The following is an 18,607-nucleotide window of genomic DNA, read 5'->3' as shown; positions in this document are numbered from 1 at the left end:
AGACGGTAAATTTTGTGGTCGTCTGAGAGTTTTTCCTTCACGGCAGCAACACGGCCACGTAACCCAGCATGACGAAGCCTTCGCAGAGCTGTATGCTTACTACCAGGAAAGAGAGAAGCTTCCCTTATCTGTCTAGACGTCCTTAGTGGGTCTAACCGGGCTTCGTTTACTAATCTCGCATCTTGGGCTTCGGTTGACACATGCGGACGACCAGGAGATCGTAAATTACCAGTCTGACCTGTAGCACCATATTTCCGAATCCATTGCCTTCCTGTAGAGGCCAGGACACCTACTCGCCTGCTAGCTGCAGTTGCAGAATAACCTTCCAACTCCCATAAAGTAATTACTGCTGTACGTCTATCCATAGTTACCAATGTTCTGAGCTGTGAGAATAAAGCAATAGGTAAAAGCTAGTACCTGACGTGTGATTGGTTACTTGCACGACACGCCTATTGTGGGGAACAGCGTTGCCAGATCTAGCATAATGATGCTAGATCTAGCATAATTTGCATGTCTCTAGCACCTAGCATCTTGCTTTTAGCATCCTGCCCAAATCTAGCACAATTTCAGCAAGTTATCAAAAAGCCGTAAAACCTGGAGAAGTTGGTTGTGGGAAGAAAAAGAACGGCAGAAATGTATCCTCTTCCATTGATTCATACACTCGGTAAACCATACAGGCAGTCTTATTTTCCTAAGTAAGTTCGGAACGGCTTTGGGCTTTTTTTTTGTGGCTCCACCCAGGGTTTTCTAATCCTTTAACTCCAAGGCATGGGCGGAGCTATGGGGGCCATTCTCCCCCCAACTTTTTGACAACTTCACCATCTTTACTTCTGACTTCATGATCATATTTATTCCTGAAATGACAGCTCCGAGACCGACCAAAAATCTGCCCCCTCCCCCAGCAGACGATTCCCAACTCCGCTTATGCTGCGAAGTAATTTTCTTTCAAAATATGTAAACAAAAACTTTGCATTCATTTATAAGATATATACGCCATTGAGTTTGGCAACGACTGCAGTAATTTAGTTGAGTTAAAATTTTGGTGCGTGAAGTATTGAGTTCTATCCATGCATTCTTGCTCTCTGTGTATTTTAAGTTACGTTATCGTATCTCAACTTTGTTTTTTTTTTAACCCCTGAATTAGTAATTATGAGGATCTAGCATAATTTGACCGAATCTAGCATAAGTTCGATCAGGTTTTGGAATAATTCCGAGCTGTGAGTCTGGCAACGCTGGTGGCGAACGACTTGGTCAACGACTCGCGAAAGAAATCTGAAAATGGTGCGCCGTAATAATAATAATAAAAACAGTTTTTATAAAGGAATATTAATACATACGAAAAGCTGTTTAAAGAATGAATTGTTATACTGACTTTACACGTATAAAAACATATACCATATACCAAACAGATTGAGCGATATGATTATAGCTGTTTTGAGACGAACACTTTCGAAGTCCAACGTCGGGTGTCTTCGGAAAACAGTAAACTAAAGCTGCTGGTTCGAAACTCCAAAGCCAACCTTAGTAATCGGGAAACGATGTACAGATATGTTTTTCCTTCTGTTAAATATAATAAGACATGTTGAAATGGTATTAAGTGTAGAAAAAAGTAACATTGATTGAAATACTTAATGATACAATATTTCGAGACTATGTATTCACACTCTCGTTTCGTCATTGTGATTTTCATACGGAAAAGAGCATTTACGCATGAGCTCAGTTATATTTCAGAAGCAGCTTCCGAAAAGCGGTCATGTTAGCTCAGTGGTACACCACCGAGCATTTAAATCGTGAGTTCGATACCCGTTCAGGTGAGATTCCTTTATGATATTTTACTTTCCTCAATGCATGAAAATTATGTAAAATAGTTACATTACAATTCATCAGTTGTATATATATTTTCATATCATCAGTTGTATATATGAGTTGAATATATATATTCATATCATCAGTTGTATATATGAGTTGAATATATATATTCATATCATCAGTTGTATATATCAGTTGTATATATATATTCATATCATTTCACGACATAAGTAATTCTTATCTTTAAAATATAACATCTGAGGTATTCACAGAACGTCGGTGTGTTATGTGTGAATATTGAATACAAATTTAAAAAATCGTGTAATAGCAATAAATAAGTTATGTAATATATTTATTTGCAGCTACTTTCATCGCAGATAACTTCTCAATATTCGCATTACAGCATTTAGGTAGAGCATATCGAAAATCGGATCGTGGTTCAAGACAAAAAACTAGCTAGCCCCAAACTGTCACGTAAGAAATTCACGAATCGCAAAAGTAAAGTGAAGAGATTGAGAGTGGTAATTCCTTAATCGCTCTCTCTCAACTCTCTCTTATCTGCATTTATACATATAAAAGTGTATGTATGTATGTTCCATCATAACTCATCTATGCCTAGAGCAGGGTTTCTCAACCTGGGAGTCGCGGCCCCTAGGGGATCGCGAAGATAGGCGGAAGAGATAAATATAGTTAGAATCTAATACCAGAAATTATTTTTAAATATTATTTTTAATTTTGTTCTGATAGGCATACTTTTATTTTTATACACACTGTAAAGAACAATAAAAATAAGTCTACTGAACATTTTCAAAGGGTGTAGAATTCGTGTTACTATTCGGTTCAAAGTCTCTTGTCGTCGCGAATTCTGTCGAGAAATTTGAAGCTTAAAATATACAAAACGATAATCATGCCTGTTGTTCTGTATGGTTGCGAAACATGGTCGCTTACTCTGAGGGAAGAACATAGACTGAAAGTATTTGAGAACAAGATCCTTAGACGAATATTCGGACCCAAGAGGAACGGGAATGGGGAATGGCGGAAACTTCATAACGAGGAACTACATAATTTATACGGTTACCCAACATTGTTAGGGTCGTCAAGTCTAGGAGGCTTAGGTGGGCAGGTCAGGTAGCTAGAATGGAAGAAAGTAGAAACGCTTTGAAAGTCTTGACTGGAAGACCAAACGGAAAACGACCAGAAGACCTAGGGGCAGATGGGAGGACAATATTAAGATGGATCTCGCTGAGATAAGAATACAAAGTAGAAACTGGATCCAATTGGCTAAGGATAGAAGTCAGTGTAGAGCTTTTGTGAACGCGGCATTGAACCTCCGGGTTCCATAGGCCATAGAGTTAGTTAGTTAGTAGAGTTGTTTAAAAATGAATTTAAATCAAAGAGGTATGATATAAAACTAATGAGAACTGTATATAGAAATACTAGAAAAATGCACATGAAACAAAACCTGCACATTGAAATACAATTAAAATTAAAACCTAATGAGATACCTAAGCATGGTGTAATTTCACTAGTGCAGCAATGCCCGGTTCAATCTTCATGACGAATATTATCAAGCCATTTTCAACTGATAAGCGATTTCTTATCTTTGTTTTAATGTTTACCATAAAAAAAAACACTTTCGCACAAGTACGATATAGCAAATGGAATTATTACTTTTAAAGCAGCAATCACCAGACCAGGATATTCTTCTCTCCTCATCAGGCAGAACTTGTCTAAGTATTCGTTACAGAAAACCAGTTGCAAAGACTTGTCGCATGATCATTCTATTATTTGGTCAAGAAGTTGTGGGCTTAGATCGAATACGTTAATGGCCTCTTCAATGAAGGAGTTTAACATCCATCTTGAACCAGCACCTTCGTCGTTGGGAATATAGATATTACAGTTACTGTATCCACTGTCAGTGCCGGGCGCCGAAAAGAGGGGCCACACATTTCGGAGGAAGTGTGTTACTCAAGTTAGGAAAGTGCATGTGCACATGTGTAAAATAGAAGGAAAAACGTAATAAAATGTGCTCAAAATTAAGGAAAGGTAGGGTTTATTTTGAAAATGTTATTGAGCTTCGTGCCAACCATGGTGGCGCTTCGTAGCTAGTCTGTCGACGTCACTCATATATACGGTGACATCGTACTATACTCTCGCCCGGGCAATGATTTTCCATGGCACTGTTCACTATAAACAAAAAAATGGATTCTACTATTATAGAAATAGGTATGTTAAAAATCCCACACAAGCTTATTATAAAACAAATTATAAAAGGGTCGCTGGCAAGAGCGTGTGATAAAAGGGGATCGTGATAGGAATTAGATTGAGAACCACTGGCCTAGAGTAATTTTAACCACATTTCTTATAGTTTCAAAAAGAGTGCTGTCGGGTTACCTATGGTGAATGGGAGGGGGATACATATAAAAGATTGCTAGAAAATGATCGATATTAGATTCATAGTTTTCGGGGTCGCTTAGATAAATAGTGAGACTTTCAATTTCGCTTAACTCCGATTAAGCTCTCATTAGTAGGGATGGGCACGAACGACTTTTCTTTGAAACTCGACTCGACTCGAAACAGACATCTTTGAAATCTACTCTTGGACTCGGCGCGAAAAATATCTTCCAACTCGACTCGGATTAGAGTCAAGTCGAACCAAAACGAGCCAAATCCTGTGTGTAGTCCTACCTAGACAATACATAGACAATAATTATTCTATCATCAATTATACTACTGTTACTACAAATAATAATAATAATAATTATTATTATTATTATTATTATTATTATTATTATTATTATTATTATTATTATTATTATTATTATTATTATTATTATGACAACAGCGTGTACAAACATGAACGATAGATGGTTAGTAAAGGAATACTAAAAGCTAGTTGACTGCCGACGTCGGTAGTCATGAAGTCTACAAGGCAAGGACATCGTTCATTACCCTAAGCTGTAAGCGTCGGTGGACTACAGATGGTCAACTATTAACCTCTCGCCAGAAATTGGTGGCCCCGCAGCGACGATACGTGATGGCCCAAGTTCCATTTTGAAAACTTTACTACCAGCGGCAGAGACGCGATGAAACGCCAACGAACCACAAAATTACTCTCCCAAAATATGTTAAAATGCCTATATGTGTGATTTGTTTATATTTAGGTGAAACAAAAAAACACAAAACAAATACCCCGGGGTGGACGCGAACTATCAATATTACGATTACTAGGCACCTGTTCTTCTGACTTCGCCACGGAAACGATCATAAAAAGCTTGGTTGTTGAATGATAAATCATTGACGTCTTAATTTAGCCAATCAGACAAACCCCTACATCTCGAGTTCTAGGAGGTCATACCGTGAACCGTTTCAGATTTGTTGCTTTCTGGTGGAGTACTATCCATGCGCAAAATTTGAGCATAATAGCCGACATGCATCTTCGGTGCCTCTTATCTTTAGTACAATTTTAACTAGAGATGGTGTGGGTCAATGAAAATTTGATCCACGACCCACCATGACCCACTATGAGCCACCACCCAAATTACCCATTGGCCCACTCTGACCCATCAACCATCATGATCCACTCTGACCCACCACCAACTATGAACCACTCTGAACCATTGCGACCAACTCCGACCCACCAAAACCCATCGACATCAACTCTGACCGATGACCCACGTCCTCCTCTCCATTGACTAAAGAGATTACACTTGTAATAAAACAAGACTGTGAAATTATCACTTATCGGAGTTTGAATTTCTACCGTCATTGGCTCAAGCACCTCTTTGTTACAATACTGGTGGGTCTGACCTTTACGATATATAATGGCAAAGTGTTTCTCATCTTCCGAATTAAAATGAATTTAAATTGATCATATGTAATTATTTCTTTGTTGCCTTACAGACACATTTCAGTAGAAAATAGGGTGAAATTTAAAAGTTTCGAATAAAAAAAGTAGACCAACGTGAAAAAAAAAAGAGAGAGAAACTAATTTTCTATATAATTAAGCATGCCGTACTAATTGAAAATGCCCATGTAATTAAGTTTAGAATACAAATTTTATGGCCATTTTTCTCTAACTTTATGACTTGATTGCCTTATGCTCGGAACGCTCCATATATTAAACACCAGCTTCAGCAATTATAAATAGAAAGCAGTGGGTATAAAATTCAAAAAGAACTTTAGTTTGCATTATTCAATTTTTTTCTCAACTAATATCAATCGTTTTCGATTATTTTTACAAATCAACCCACTACCAATTTCCAATATATAGAAAATGCACCCCCGTCCCCCCGCTCATAAAAGACAATTTTAAAAAATGCCAGGGCATATTCTCTTTATTTTTAATAAAGAGTTATATGCTGAATTTCAGCTCTCAGTTGAACGGCTTGTGAGATACTAAATTTTTCGCAAAAATTCGGACTTCTACTCCCCCTAAGGATATGTATTATAATGAAAGTGACAAGGGTATGATAACTTCCCAGTTGGGATTGGAGCCTGATTATATACCAAACGTCAATTCATTTGACTTTGCAATTTGACCGTGATGATTACGCAGACATAGTTATTTTCAATTTTTTATGATACATATCCTTATTTCATATGTTACAGATGATTCAAAAATATTTTTTCAAGCAGTTAGCTCCTCTAGAATCTCACAGGCTGCATCCCAAAATCCAACTCCTACTATCCTATGACAATCCAAAAGTGACTGAACTTTTTTTATTAGGAACAAATGACAAAAGAAAAATGGAGATCTTGAAAGTAAAATGTAGAAAAGCTCGGTGCCCCCAATAACTACATATTTCTCCGCCCCTTCATTCCGAACTTAAAAATAAAACTTAATTCGAATATGGTTAATTAGTGAATTTATTACAGTTAAATTCCACTCACTACATGCTACAGTTACAACTATGTAACAAAAAATAACAACTGTGAAACATGTTCTGAATTACTATTACATTTCTTACGCTATTATTAAACATATTAGAATAGTAAAAGAGGATTGTTCGTGAAATAGTATATTTGCTCATGATTTTTAACTTTTTCATACGGAAAAAATTAAAATATTATTCAAGTTTTAAAATTTGCACTCTGCAAATATGTTGCCCTCTAGGCTATGGGACTAATGTGGACTAATGGGAAATGCTGCACTATTAGCGGCGCTGAAAACTTACGATTCGATTCTAATATCGGTTGATTTCGATATCTTTATGTCGCTACGTAACCACCCTGGGTGCTAATGGGAGCTTAATTGGACTTGAATTGAAAGTAGAGCTATTCACCTAAGCGACCACGAAACTATGGATTCGATACTAATATCGACCCGTTTCTAGCATTTTTGATATGTATCCCGACAGTGCTCTTTTTCCAGACTGTAAGAAATATAGTTAAAATTGCTCTAGATATATCAGAATTATGTTGAAACACACACATAAATCCACTTTTATATTCTGTATAAATAGAGAGTGAGCGAGCGAGAGAGGGCGACTCAAGGCATCACCACTTCCACATTGCAAAAACATATATCAGAAATTGAATTGAAAATCTATGTAAAGACTTTCTGCTGTGGCATGCTTCATAAGAACAATTCCAGTCTGCTCACGTGACCTTTGGGGTTCATGATTTTTTTTGCGAGCGTTCCGACTTCGGATTCTCTGTTTATACCCTCTGTTTATGCATCGAATAACTTTTCAAGAATATAAATGACATTCTATATTATGAATGTTGAGAATTACTCTCTATATAACAAATAGCTGCAAATAAATTCACTACATGATTTATTTATTGCTATTGAACGAGTTTCTTAACTTGTATTTACATCCTCATATATAATACCGACCTACCGTGAAAATTATCTCAGATGTTATATTTTAAACATAATAATTACTATGTTCTGCAATTATTATGTTATATATAAACAACTTATGTATTTTAATGTAATTATTTTATATAATTTTTCATGCATTGCGGAAAATATAATTTTAAAAAAAGTATTGACCCAGATGGGATTCAAACTCACAACCTTATGATTTGAAATCCGACAGCTTACCAATGAGCTAACACAAGGACTTCTAGAACTAAGCTTCTAGCGATGTATAACGGATCTCAAGATAATTATGACATTCATATCCATTACAAACGCTGTTTCTGTTCTACTTTGACTTTTATTTTAGTACTCAGGCGATAATTATGTTCTATTTCTTAACTTTGAGCATTCTTTTACATATGGAAAGATTCTTTAACGTATTTAAATGTTCCATTACGTATAGAAAGCTAAATGACAAACAAGCATGTGCTCACATTAATAAAAGGTTTCGAAATATTGTATCATTAAGTATTTCAATCAATGTTGCTTTTTTAAACACTTGGTAACAAGTCTTATTATATTTAAAAGAAGAAAAACACATCTGCAAACTTTTTCCCGATTGCAAAGGCTGGCCTGGAGGTTCGAACCTGGCTTACTTTTTCCCGAAGATACCCGAAGCTGGACTTAGAAAAGTTTTGCCTCAAAACACCAATAAAGAATGCGCTCAACCTTTTTGAGACAAGGTGTACATTGGTATTCATTCTATCTTTACTGTCTTTTATACCAGTGAATACGCGTATTGTAACATGTAACAAGTTACGGGTTTTCTTCTACTTATATTTGAGATGGCGTTAATCATTTGTTTATCAGTCGAATGTCTTATTATGATACCCATAACAGGTTCAGTATATGAGACTGGTCTCATAATGTGACCCGTATATTAATATTAGGTCTTATATTAGGAGCTCATTTGTATTGACATTTCTGTATTCAAAAAGTAGTTTCTGTCTAATATTTGACGTTGCTGTTCATGTTAACGTTAATCCTCTACTGTGACAGTCGCGTTGTACGTAAAAACGTTATTTACCTTTACAATATACCTTCTGTTTTATGTGACAAAATACAAACAATGTGGGGCGATATTTGTGTACCAAAAAAGGAAAAACAACTTCAATTGTTAAAAGAATGTTCATATTTTATGAGACGCATACATTTTCAAAAACTGTTTCAAGTTGCTCATAAATCTTAACAAACGCACGTACATATTCTTAATTGGAAACCAGTGGTGGAAGTTATTTTTCCTATCTTTTGAGGCAAATAATATGAAAAAATCGTCTTAGTAAATCTTTACCAACGAGGAGTGACTTAGAACCAGTGATTTCATTGGCATTGTGCTGCCATTTTGGACACATTTCTGACTCTTTGGTACATATTTGCACATTTAAAGATGTGATCAAAAATCGTTGCAGTTTATTCGTACAAAAAGGTTGTTTTTTTTTCTTTACAGCGCGTGATATTCTAAAATTGAAGAAAAAGAGGTAAATTAAAAATGTAACGTTCTATATTTTTGTGCCATCACAGGATTTGGCTTAAAGATAGTGTTAAATGGTGAATTAATAAAAGAACTTTTTTAAGATTACAGAAAAAGCTGGGGTCTCTTATTAGGTACCCCTCATAAAAATGGCAGTGTAGCAACTTTGGCCACATTTTTCATTATATTATATTTTTACGTATTCCAATCGTTTGTATCTTAAATTAGACATTCCACAGAACGTAATAAAGTAACAACAGTATTTCTGGTAACTGTATAAAGTAACTGGTTTAATTAACCAGTTTATAGCTTCCTAACTTTTGGGGTCTCATATTCGGGGTTCTTACCCTATTAGAAGCAAATCCTTGAGACAAATAATTATCTTGCTTTAAGGTTTGCGGTGTTGATTTACTCTATAACGTAACAGAACTCAGGTTCTTTTACCGGTTCATTTGATACAGAATAACCTTAGACAAAAGAATTCGTGCACTTTTCAATGTGCCAATGATTCCAATTAGGAGACTGCAGAGTGTCAAAGTCCACATCTCATTGACTCTGCGATTATAATAGCTCGAAATATAAGTTTGCATTTCAGGACAATTCAATACGTGTAACAATAGATCCGAAGTGATTCAGAAAATCAATCTAAACAGAAATCCTTAGAAAAAGTTCCTCGTGTAGGACGACCACTAACCAACAATGATGCAATCATATAGGGGACTTCCTACATGCATTTACAATAAACTGGTAAAGTATAAAAGCTGTCCAAATGGATGACCTGTGAACAGAAACCACACAACGAACTTCAATGTCTCAAAATATATTTCTCACTACTATCGCAACACAACACATATCACTTCCTGCATAGTTTATAGTGTGTGATGAGAAATTGGTGCTGATGCCACAGAAACCAAAGTCTTCGTTACATCTATTGTGTTTTGGTGGACAGGCGCCGGAATGGACATTTCCTTTTTGACCAAAGGTTGTAATTTAAAGACACCATCGTGTAGAATTAGTCTTGAATATACCACATACCAAAAATCTCAGAAAAATATTTCTTCGTTACGGAGATACAACGCTTCAAACAATGGACAGACAAGGGTTTTGGCGTGACGTCACAGGTCCGTATCGCTCTGTGAGTTGCATTGGAAGCTTTTCATAGTACAGTTTCTTACTGCAAACTACAAATAAATTTAGTAGAATAGTGCTTACTGTATATAAACGTAACGTGTTAATAAGACGCATTTTCCTAGTTTGAAATATATTAATGGCCATTTGTAATGTTCTATCATTACAAATATTTTAGATACTTATACACCTAAGCAGGATTACTTTACTATTGTATTACCCTAAAAACATTAGAGTCTAAGCACTATATCAGTTCATGCGCAGATTGAGAATATCTAGACCATCATATTATAGCTTTTCTTTATTTTGAAGACGTCGTGAATCTCCATGCTATTATACTACGGCTACAAATAAGCACGTTCTGCACCAAAAAGCTCTTAATCCCTTTAAAAATATTCAAATCCTATTACATCCTTTCATTTTTCTATTATTTACTCTGCATAATAATAATAATAATAATAATAATAATAATAATAATAATAATAATAATAATAATAATAATAATAATAATAATAATAATAATAAAGAATTTTATTGTCGTTAAGCTATACATAGCAATAGACAACGTCAAAATGTGACACAATATTGATACGTAAGTATAAATAAATAATGATTTATAACTAAATTAATGATGAAATGACATTACAAAATAAATTACAATAACAATATACATTTTAAATACAAGCTCAACACGAGATTACAAAATACGTTACACTTCTATTGAACAATTAAAATACTCCTGTAATGAATAAAAGGGCATTGCAACTAACCAATTGTATAACTTACTTTAAATCTATCTATATGTTCATCTTTTAGTGATGCAGGCAACTTGTTATACAGTTTTATTCCAATTGTCTCATAACTGTTTAATGATTTGGACAGTCGTTGATATGGGACATTTATGAATTTACTGCTTCTAGTATTATACGAGTGGATGTCTTGCCTGAGTTGTAAATTTTGGTGATTACTTTTTATATAGAGGAGTACTGTGTAAATGTATAGATTGATTATTGTCATAATTTTAAGATTGATAAACAAAGGTCTGCAATGAGCTAATTTGTCTAGGTTTGAAATAATTCTGATGGCCTTTTTCTGTATTAAAAGAATGCTATTTACATGATAATTGTTACCCCAAAGTAATATACCATACAAAATTATACTTTGAAAAAAAGTAAGCCGATCTGGCATAGTTATCAGGAACATGATTTTTTAGTTGTTTTAGCAGATATATTACTCTTGAGAGTCTTCCAGAAATATAATTAATATGCTGTTCCCACGATAACTTGTTGTCAATATATATACCTAGGAACTTCAAACATGTTGAGTTATTCTCAGCAGGCACTTCTTTTAGACTAAAAGTTATATGTTGAGTTTTATTCTCGTTAAGTAAAAAATCATTAGCCTTAAACCAAATCACAACCTGATCCCAAGTACTTTCAGTTATAGAATTAAGTCTACTAAGATCAGGACTAGTATTTAGGAAGGTCGTATCGTCAGCATATAGTATAGAGTAAGCAGATAAAAAGTAAGGTAGATCATTTATCATTAGTAAGAATAGAAGTGGCCCAAGTACTGAACCTTGGGGCACTCCGTATTTAACTGATGCAATACCAGATTTATTGTTATTTACAAAAACAATTTGTTTACGGTTTTCTAAGTAAGACTTGAATAATCTAAAACTTAAACCCTGATACCGTAGTAGTCTAATATTTTAAGGAGAATTGTGTGTTCAACACAATCAGAGGCTTTGCTTAAATCACATATTAGCAATTGGTCACCCCACACCATAGATACAACTATTCTTATCTTAATGCTACAAGAATCGTATTATATAGATCTTTACTTCCTTTTTTACAAGGGAAATGCTTTTGTGGTCACCGCGGTCAGGCACGTAGGGGGGTGACATGAACTACTGTGGTCACCACACCAGGGGCTCGATCATTCTAAACTATTATGCCGGAGCATAGATTGGTTCGTTTAGCCAGGATTTCGTAATGGGAGGGGGGCGAGGCATGAAATTCTGAAGGCCAAGGAGCTCGATTAATCTAAACTATTTTACTGGTAACGTAAAATGAGGATATGTTAGTAAGTATTTTAATAACAAACTATGAAGAAATCTCGAGTAAAATGAAAAACGTATTGAAAAAGTTTATACAATATTTACGTCCTTCCTCTGTTTATTCAAATATAACAATTTTCCTCTCATTATGACCTCAACTATTACAAAAAGTACATATTCACTATTATAAAAAGTGCATACTCAATAATGTCTTGTAAAATATCTGCGTTCCTTTCTCTGTTGAATCAAATGTTAACAGAACTTTCTTTTCACATAAATTTTTGTTTCTATTACTTCATCAACTACTGTCTGTTCTAAATGACATGTTAAAGGAGCAGTAGAAAATTGTTTTTGAAATAGCATGTTTGATACTGCAAGGATGCAATGACGAAAAATTATGATAAAAAATGTCCACGCTGTTACACAATGGCACTATGCTTTCGGAAGCTTGAAATCTCCCTGACTAGTAGCAGACATTCTGAGAATTCCGTAACTTTTCTAGAAATTTCGAATTCTCTGACTCTTCCAGGATATCTCGCTCACCTCGCCACCATGTATTGCAAGTAATACAAATCTCCTCATAAGAAAGAGTAACCAAAAGCTTCCTTTGTTTATTTTTAATGCTGATCCTTCTTTTTCTCATTTCATTTTATTTCATACATAATTTTATTTTTGATTTAACTTATTTAGAAGCCAGACTCGTATTTCCAATCGCCTTGACTACCTGGCGTCCAGGATTTTTCGAGCCTGAACAAGAGGAATATTGACAGAAATTCATTATGTGTTACTTATATTGTTACTCTGAAACTTCAGATCTTTTTTTTTTTTTTCAATAACCTCACACGCAGTGTTCTATGTATACAAAACATAAGTTTATTTATAATCTTTCTCCCCTTCAGATAGGCCCGTATCCACGGGAAGCAGCCCCCCATAATTTTTACTGCCCCCTAAAATTTTCAAGGTAGGCTTGCAAATAAACTATAATATGGTGATGAATTATAATATGGTTGGATTAGCCCCCCCCCCGCCCCCCTACATGTTTGTGGTGGCTACAAGCCTGCCCTCATCTCTGAGATGATTAGTGTTTGGTATATGATGGTACATTTGCAAAAGATTATAACGTGAAAGTGTTGCGTTTTGTGTTCTGAGGTCCACAAGAAAGAAAGAAAAAAAAGTCATAAAAGCAAACGTTTGAAGAGTTCAGCCTTTGATAAGTTTCGTCCAGTAGATTGATTTCTCTTGTATTGTTTCACTCACTGGAACAGAATATTGTGTTCATTACTCGTCATGACATATTATAAACATTCATTGTCAAAGGACACAGTGGATCAATAATGGAGCGCTCACCTATAGTGTGAGGGATACCTGGTTCGAATTCAAGCCATATGAATTTGTGGTGAACAACATCGTGTCTGTGGGTTTTCTCACGATTCACACGTTTCCTCCTACATGACCATTCCACCGATTCTTTTATAATCATTCACTGTCATTAATCATTCGTCTCCCTTTGCCTACAGGACATATTCGTGGAACATAAAAGTAGGAATTTCATTTTATTTTATTCAGTAATAAGCCACTATAACTAGTTTATCATTACTGTGAGACTACATCAGTTTATTAGTTGGTCAAATGTTAACTCATGTGCTCAAAACAATTCAGCCAATTTTTGTAAATGTTCACATGGAAATATAAACAATTTACGAGTATGTTCCATGGACTAAAGAAAACGACAGTAAGCGCGAAAATATTATGATGAAATAATATTGATAATGTGTCAAGTAGTTCGATAATAGCACTGGTAAATTATCAGAATGCTCATGAGCATAACTATCATCGTAAGTTTGTGCGTCCTGTGTTGAACTCAATAAAGAATTTAGATTATTTCTACTTGGAGAAATGTTTTTTCATGTATTAATTTTCTTGGGCTTCTCCCTGAGCGCATAACTATTGAATCCACGATGAACTTGCATATAAGACATTAGCACTCTACTACCAAATAACTATGCTTTTATATTGTTGATTTTTTTCTTAAAAATGAATAAAATTCCCTTCGTAAGGTCGGTCGGTGACCGAAACATGAGCATATTAATTAGTTTCTTATCTCAGGCTGCAAACACTGTCAATAATATAGCAAATTTGTACACTTCAACTTTGTCCTAAGATATTCAAATAATTGGTAATAAATAAATAAATAAATAAATAAATAAATAGCTTGCTTTTTAAATAAACCTTAAATTCTGTTATTTTCTTATTCTTTATGTTATTAGCAACGTCGTACACATTTGAAAAACATACATCGTATCTTTCGCTAAGCCATTTCCCTAGGGAGCGGTGCAGACCTTTTCCCCTGTACGACCTGTGACGTACAAACATGGTGGTCGTTGTTTTAAGCGCACGAGTAGCAGACCGGAATTCAATCGCAAATTTTGACTGGTTAGAATCGTCGCATGAGCGAAAGAAAGGGTTCTCCGTAATCAGCTACCTGTTTTTTTTTGTTTTTTTGTGTTTTTTTTTTTGAGCAATAAAAAAATCAGTGGAAATCTCCATTGTGTACTATGAACCGCTCGCTATGTGATAGTCAAACGATTAACGCGGATGTGCACTGTACTCAGGTACTATAGGTTGAGGATATTGGTTGGTAGAGTAGCGTTCCTTTCAGTTATGTGAGATGTGAACCAACAGTTTGGGATGGGATCCGAATCACTATAATCCGTTCAAATTTCAAGGTTTTTCCACTAGAAATCGAACATGCAAATCAAAGTTGCGCACGCTAGACACTAGACAGGCTGAAGTGCAGATATAATCCGACAAAAGCGTCCTGCACTGGTTAACGAAAGAGACATTCTCTCATCTTCATGACAATGCACTCTCATATGGTGCCTATGACTGAAAAAGATTATAAAACTTGAGTGAGAATTACTACCTCATTGATAGTACTCTCCACATATCTTATAATTGCCACAATTTCCTGTCCCTAAGTAACCGGCCCTAAGCTACTCGGCAGAAGAATGTCTCTCAGGTGCGAAATCAATCGCAATATTAAATCATAAAAGTGTATGTAGTTCATAAAATTAAAACTATAACGTAATGGTCTATAAGTTACTGTATGTAAATATTCCCAAGAAGTTTGTTTTATATATATGTATGTATTATATCTAAATCAGAATAATGAAAACTTGATTTTCTATTTCAGCTAAGTGTTCAAATATTGTATGCCAGTTTTAAGTGTATAAACATGTATACATACAATGATCCTTGACGTGTATAACTCATATCTTCAGCCTGTGAACAATGTGCTTGATAAAGTATGTACTATAAATAAATGCAATACAATAATATAATGAACAGAAGCTTCTGAAACAAATGATCTGTGGAGAACGAGGTCTGTCTTTTCGCTTCTAAAGACTTTTCTTTCTATCAAAAGGGCATTGAAATGCATATTTTGTTGGCAGGAAGTTGTATACTATGCAGTCAATTACTTTTAGTGAATAATTTCTATGTAGTCATCACGGTAAGGATATTTCATTTCCACTTTCGAAATGGGACTGAACTTGTTTGGTTTCCTGATAATTAGGACATGGCTTAAGTGTTTTAGTGAATATTCACAAATAATTTTTGAATAATGTCATTTGCAACCAATTATTAATGACAAGATTCGTATCAGCCTAACTTTCCATATTCCTTTGAAAACTGAAAAAAAAAGTCACTATCAATGTCAAATCCACTAAAAGAATGAGTTAAAGCGAGTTCTATTATGTGGAAACTAAAAAAATATATTGTTGAACAGAACAACGGGGAAAGGTTAAAAAATAATTCACATTTCCCTTCCCTTTGCAGGATGCATGTTTGTAGGCACCTAATGTAAAGTTCACACTAAATTTCGGTATAGTTGGATTGCCTGTCGTCTTGGTGTAGGAAGTGTGATCAAAGTTACAGAAAAGTAGCGTTTCCAAGATGATTGTACCGGACACAATGAGTTTTCTTTTTTCCTCCTTTCTTCAAATATCGCATATTAGATAGGAGCCATCAATATATTGCTCTTTTGATCTGTGCGCTCTTGATAAAGTCTTTGTCTCTTGTGCTGCATATTGTCTCTTAGGAAGTACATCTGGAATAGAATGAATAATAATTCAACATACACGCTGGTAAGTGCTAAATCATTTCCTTATTCTTTTGAAAAAAGAAATGATTAGGCTATCTATAAAACTTTTTCGAAGAAGAAAAAAGTATGAGTTACTCTTCGATCTACGTTTGTGTTCCACTTGAAAAAAGGGCTCCTGAAAGAAATCGTTATTTTTTTACATGTGCTACTAATCTTCCATTATATAATCGGAGGTAAACGACGCAAGCGATATGTCCCACTGCTCAGCAACTTTTCGCTTAGAATTTTATTCATGTTGCGAACGGACAGGCACGTAGCCAAGCGGGGGGAGGAAAGTCCGGAGCCCCCTTCTAACCCAGAAATGAAAAAATTAAAGTAGGATGAAACAAGAACAAACGAGGAAAAGAAGAATCAGCGTTAAAAAAAAAAAAAAGCTACAGCAAACTTTTGGTTACTGTTTCTCATAAGGAGATTTGTATTACTTGCAATACATGGTGGCAAATGAGCGAAATATCCTGGAAAAGTCAGGGAATTTGAAATTTCTAAAAAAAGTTACGGAATTCTCAGAATTTCTGCTACTAGTTAGGGAAATGTCAAGCATAGTGCCGTTCTGCAACAGTGTGGACATTTTTATATCATAATTTTTCATCACTTCCCTGCAGTATCAAACATGTTATTTCCGAAACAGTTTTCTACTGCTCCTTTAACTTGTCATTTGGAACAGACGGAATAATGAAAACGAGAATATTATGTGGAAAGTTCTGTTAACATTTGATTCAACAGCGAAAGGAACGAAGATGATGTAAAATATTTTACAATACATAATGAAAGGAAAATTGTTATATTTGAATGAACAAAGGAAGGAACGTAAATGTGTAAACTCTCTCAATACCTTTTTTTTATTCTTTTACTCGAGATTTCTTCATAGTTTGTTATTAAAATACTTACTAACATATCCTCATTTTATTGTCCTAGTAAACCAATACATGTTGCCAGTAAAGTAGTTTAGATTGCTCGAGCTCCTAGGTGATAACCACAGTATTTTATGTCACGCCTTGCCCCCTCTCCCCGCTCTTATACGAAATCCTGGCTGAACGAACCAATATATGTTGCCAGTAAAATAGTTTAGAATGATCGAGCCCCTTTTCTGATGATCACAGTATTTCATGTCACCGGCATCCCCTTTACGAAATCCTGGCTACATGCCTGGAACGGATAGTAATCCGATTTATTTATTTTGTCCCCAACTCTATCATATTACTGGGAAATAAAGGATTCTTACGTCTCTAGTAACTAGGTTAAAACATCAACCTTAAGAAAGAAAGAAAAAAATAAAAAGAAACATACAGATTCTAAAGGATGAGTCAACAACCTGAAGTAGTATTCTTTCATTTCCAGTGTACACAGAGGATGCATTTCCAGTATCTGTTTAAAGGCCCAAGTTGCTCTTAATACAATCCTCTGCTGTGGAACACCCTACAAATAACAAGACATGTATCATTAGTTACTAAAAAGGACGTAAACTTTCACTGTCAATAATATAATACATAAATGACATGGCAGATATACATTTATAGAAAATTAAAATTAATACCCATGGAATCCTATGGGCATGAGTACCTATCGTCACACATGAATGATACTTACACACACAGTGTAGGGTGTTCGAGATACAGGTTCATTGGAACACGATCCAACTGTAATGGGCATAATGTACACGATGCACCAAAAAAGTAAAATATATGACTGTAGTTTGTGTATCCTCTTCCACCTATAACGTAGACCTGTACTCTCGCATGGAGATAGTTATAAAGGTTTCGGGTGTCAACTTGGAAAATGGGATTCCACGTTCCATTCATCTACTAGCACAATTGGTCAAGGCTTGTCACTGGATTATACGCTGATGTTGTAGAATCAGATGTCGTCCAATCGATAAATATTAAATCGGAACAGGTCAGGTAACCGTGCAGGCTAGGAGTTGATGCATGGATTGGAACACTCCTCAGATAATGCGAAAGTGTGAGCGAAAACTGTCCTACTCAAAGACCACATTTCCCTGGTGGTGGAGGAAAGGCACCAGAACAATCTGGATGATATTCTGGATGTATGCTACTTTTCTCAACGTTCCCTTCCGTTCACCCAGTCGAAATTGCATCCATAAACGAACGC

General features: G+C 35.2%; 1 protein-coding gene across 1 annotated transcript in view; it reads right to left on the bottom strand.

The window, feature by feature from the left end:
- LOC145683437 (uncharacterized) overlaps nt 1-18,607 on the bottom strand; it is a 44,432-nt gene that overhangs the window by 22,572 nt on the left and 3,253 nt on the right. Inside the window, exon 2 of the mRNA XM_081754771.1 lies at nt 17,786-17,914. Within this exon, the coding sequence (XP_081610897.1) occupies nt 17,786-17,914 (129 nt within the window). The remainder of the gene's footprint in view (nt 1-17,785; nt 17,915-18,607) is intronic.

Source organism: Thermobia domestica, chromosome 4 (genome assembly GCF_964235325.1).
Source record: "Thermobia domestica chromosome 4, izTheDome1.hap1.1, whole genome shotgun sequence".
NCBI classification, from domain to species: Eukaryota; Metazoa; Arthropoda; class Insecta; order Zygentoma; family Lepismatidae; genus Thermobia; species Thermobia domestica.
Note: the sequence above shows the minus strand (reverse complement) of the source record. Positions and strands in the feature narration are given on the sequence as shown.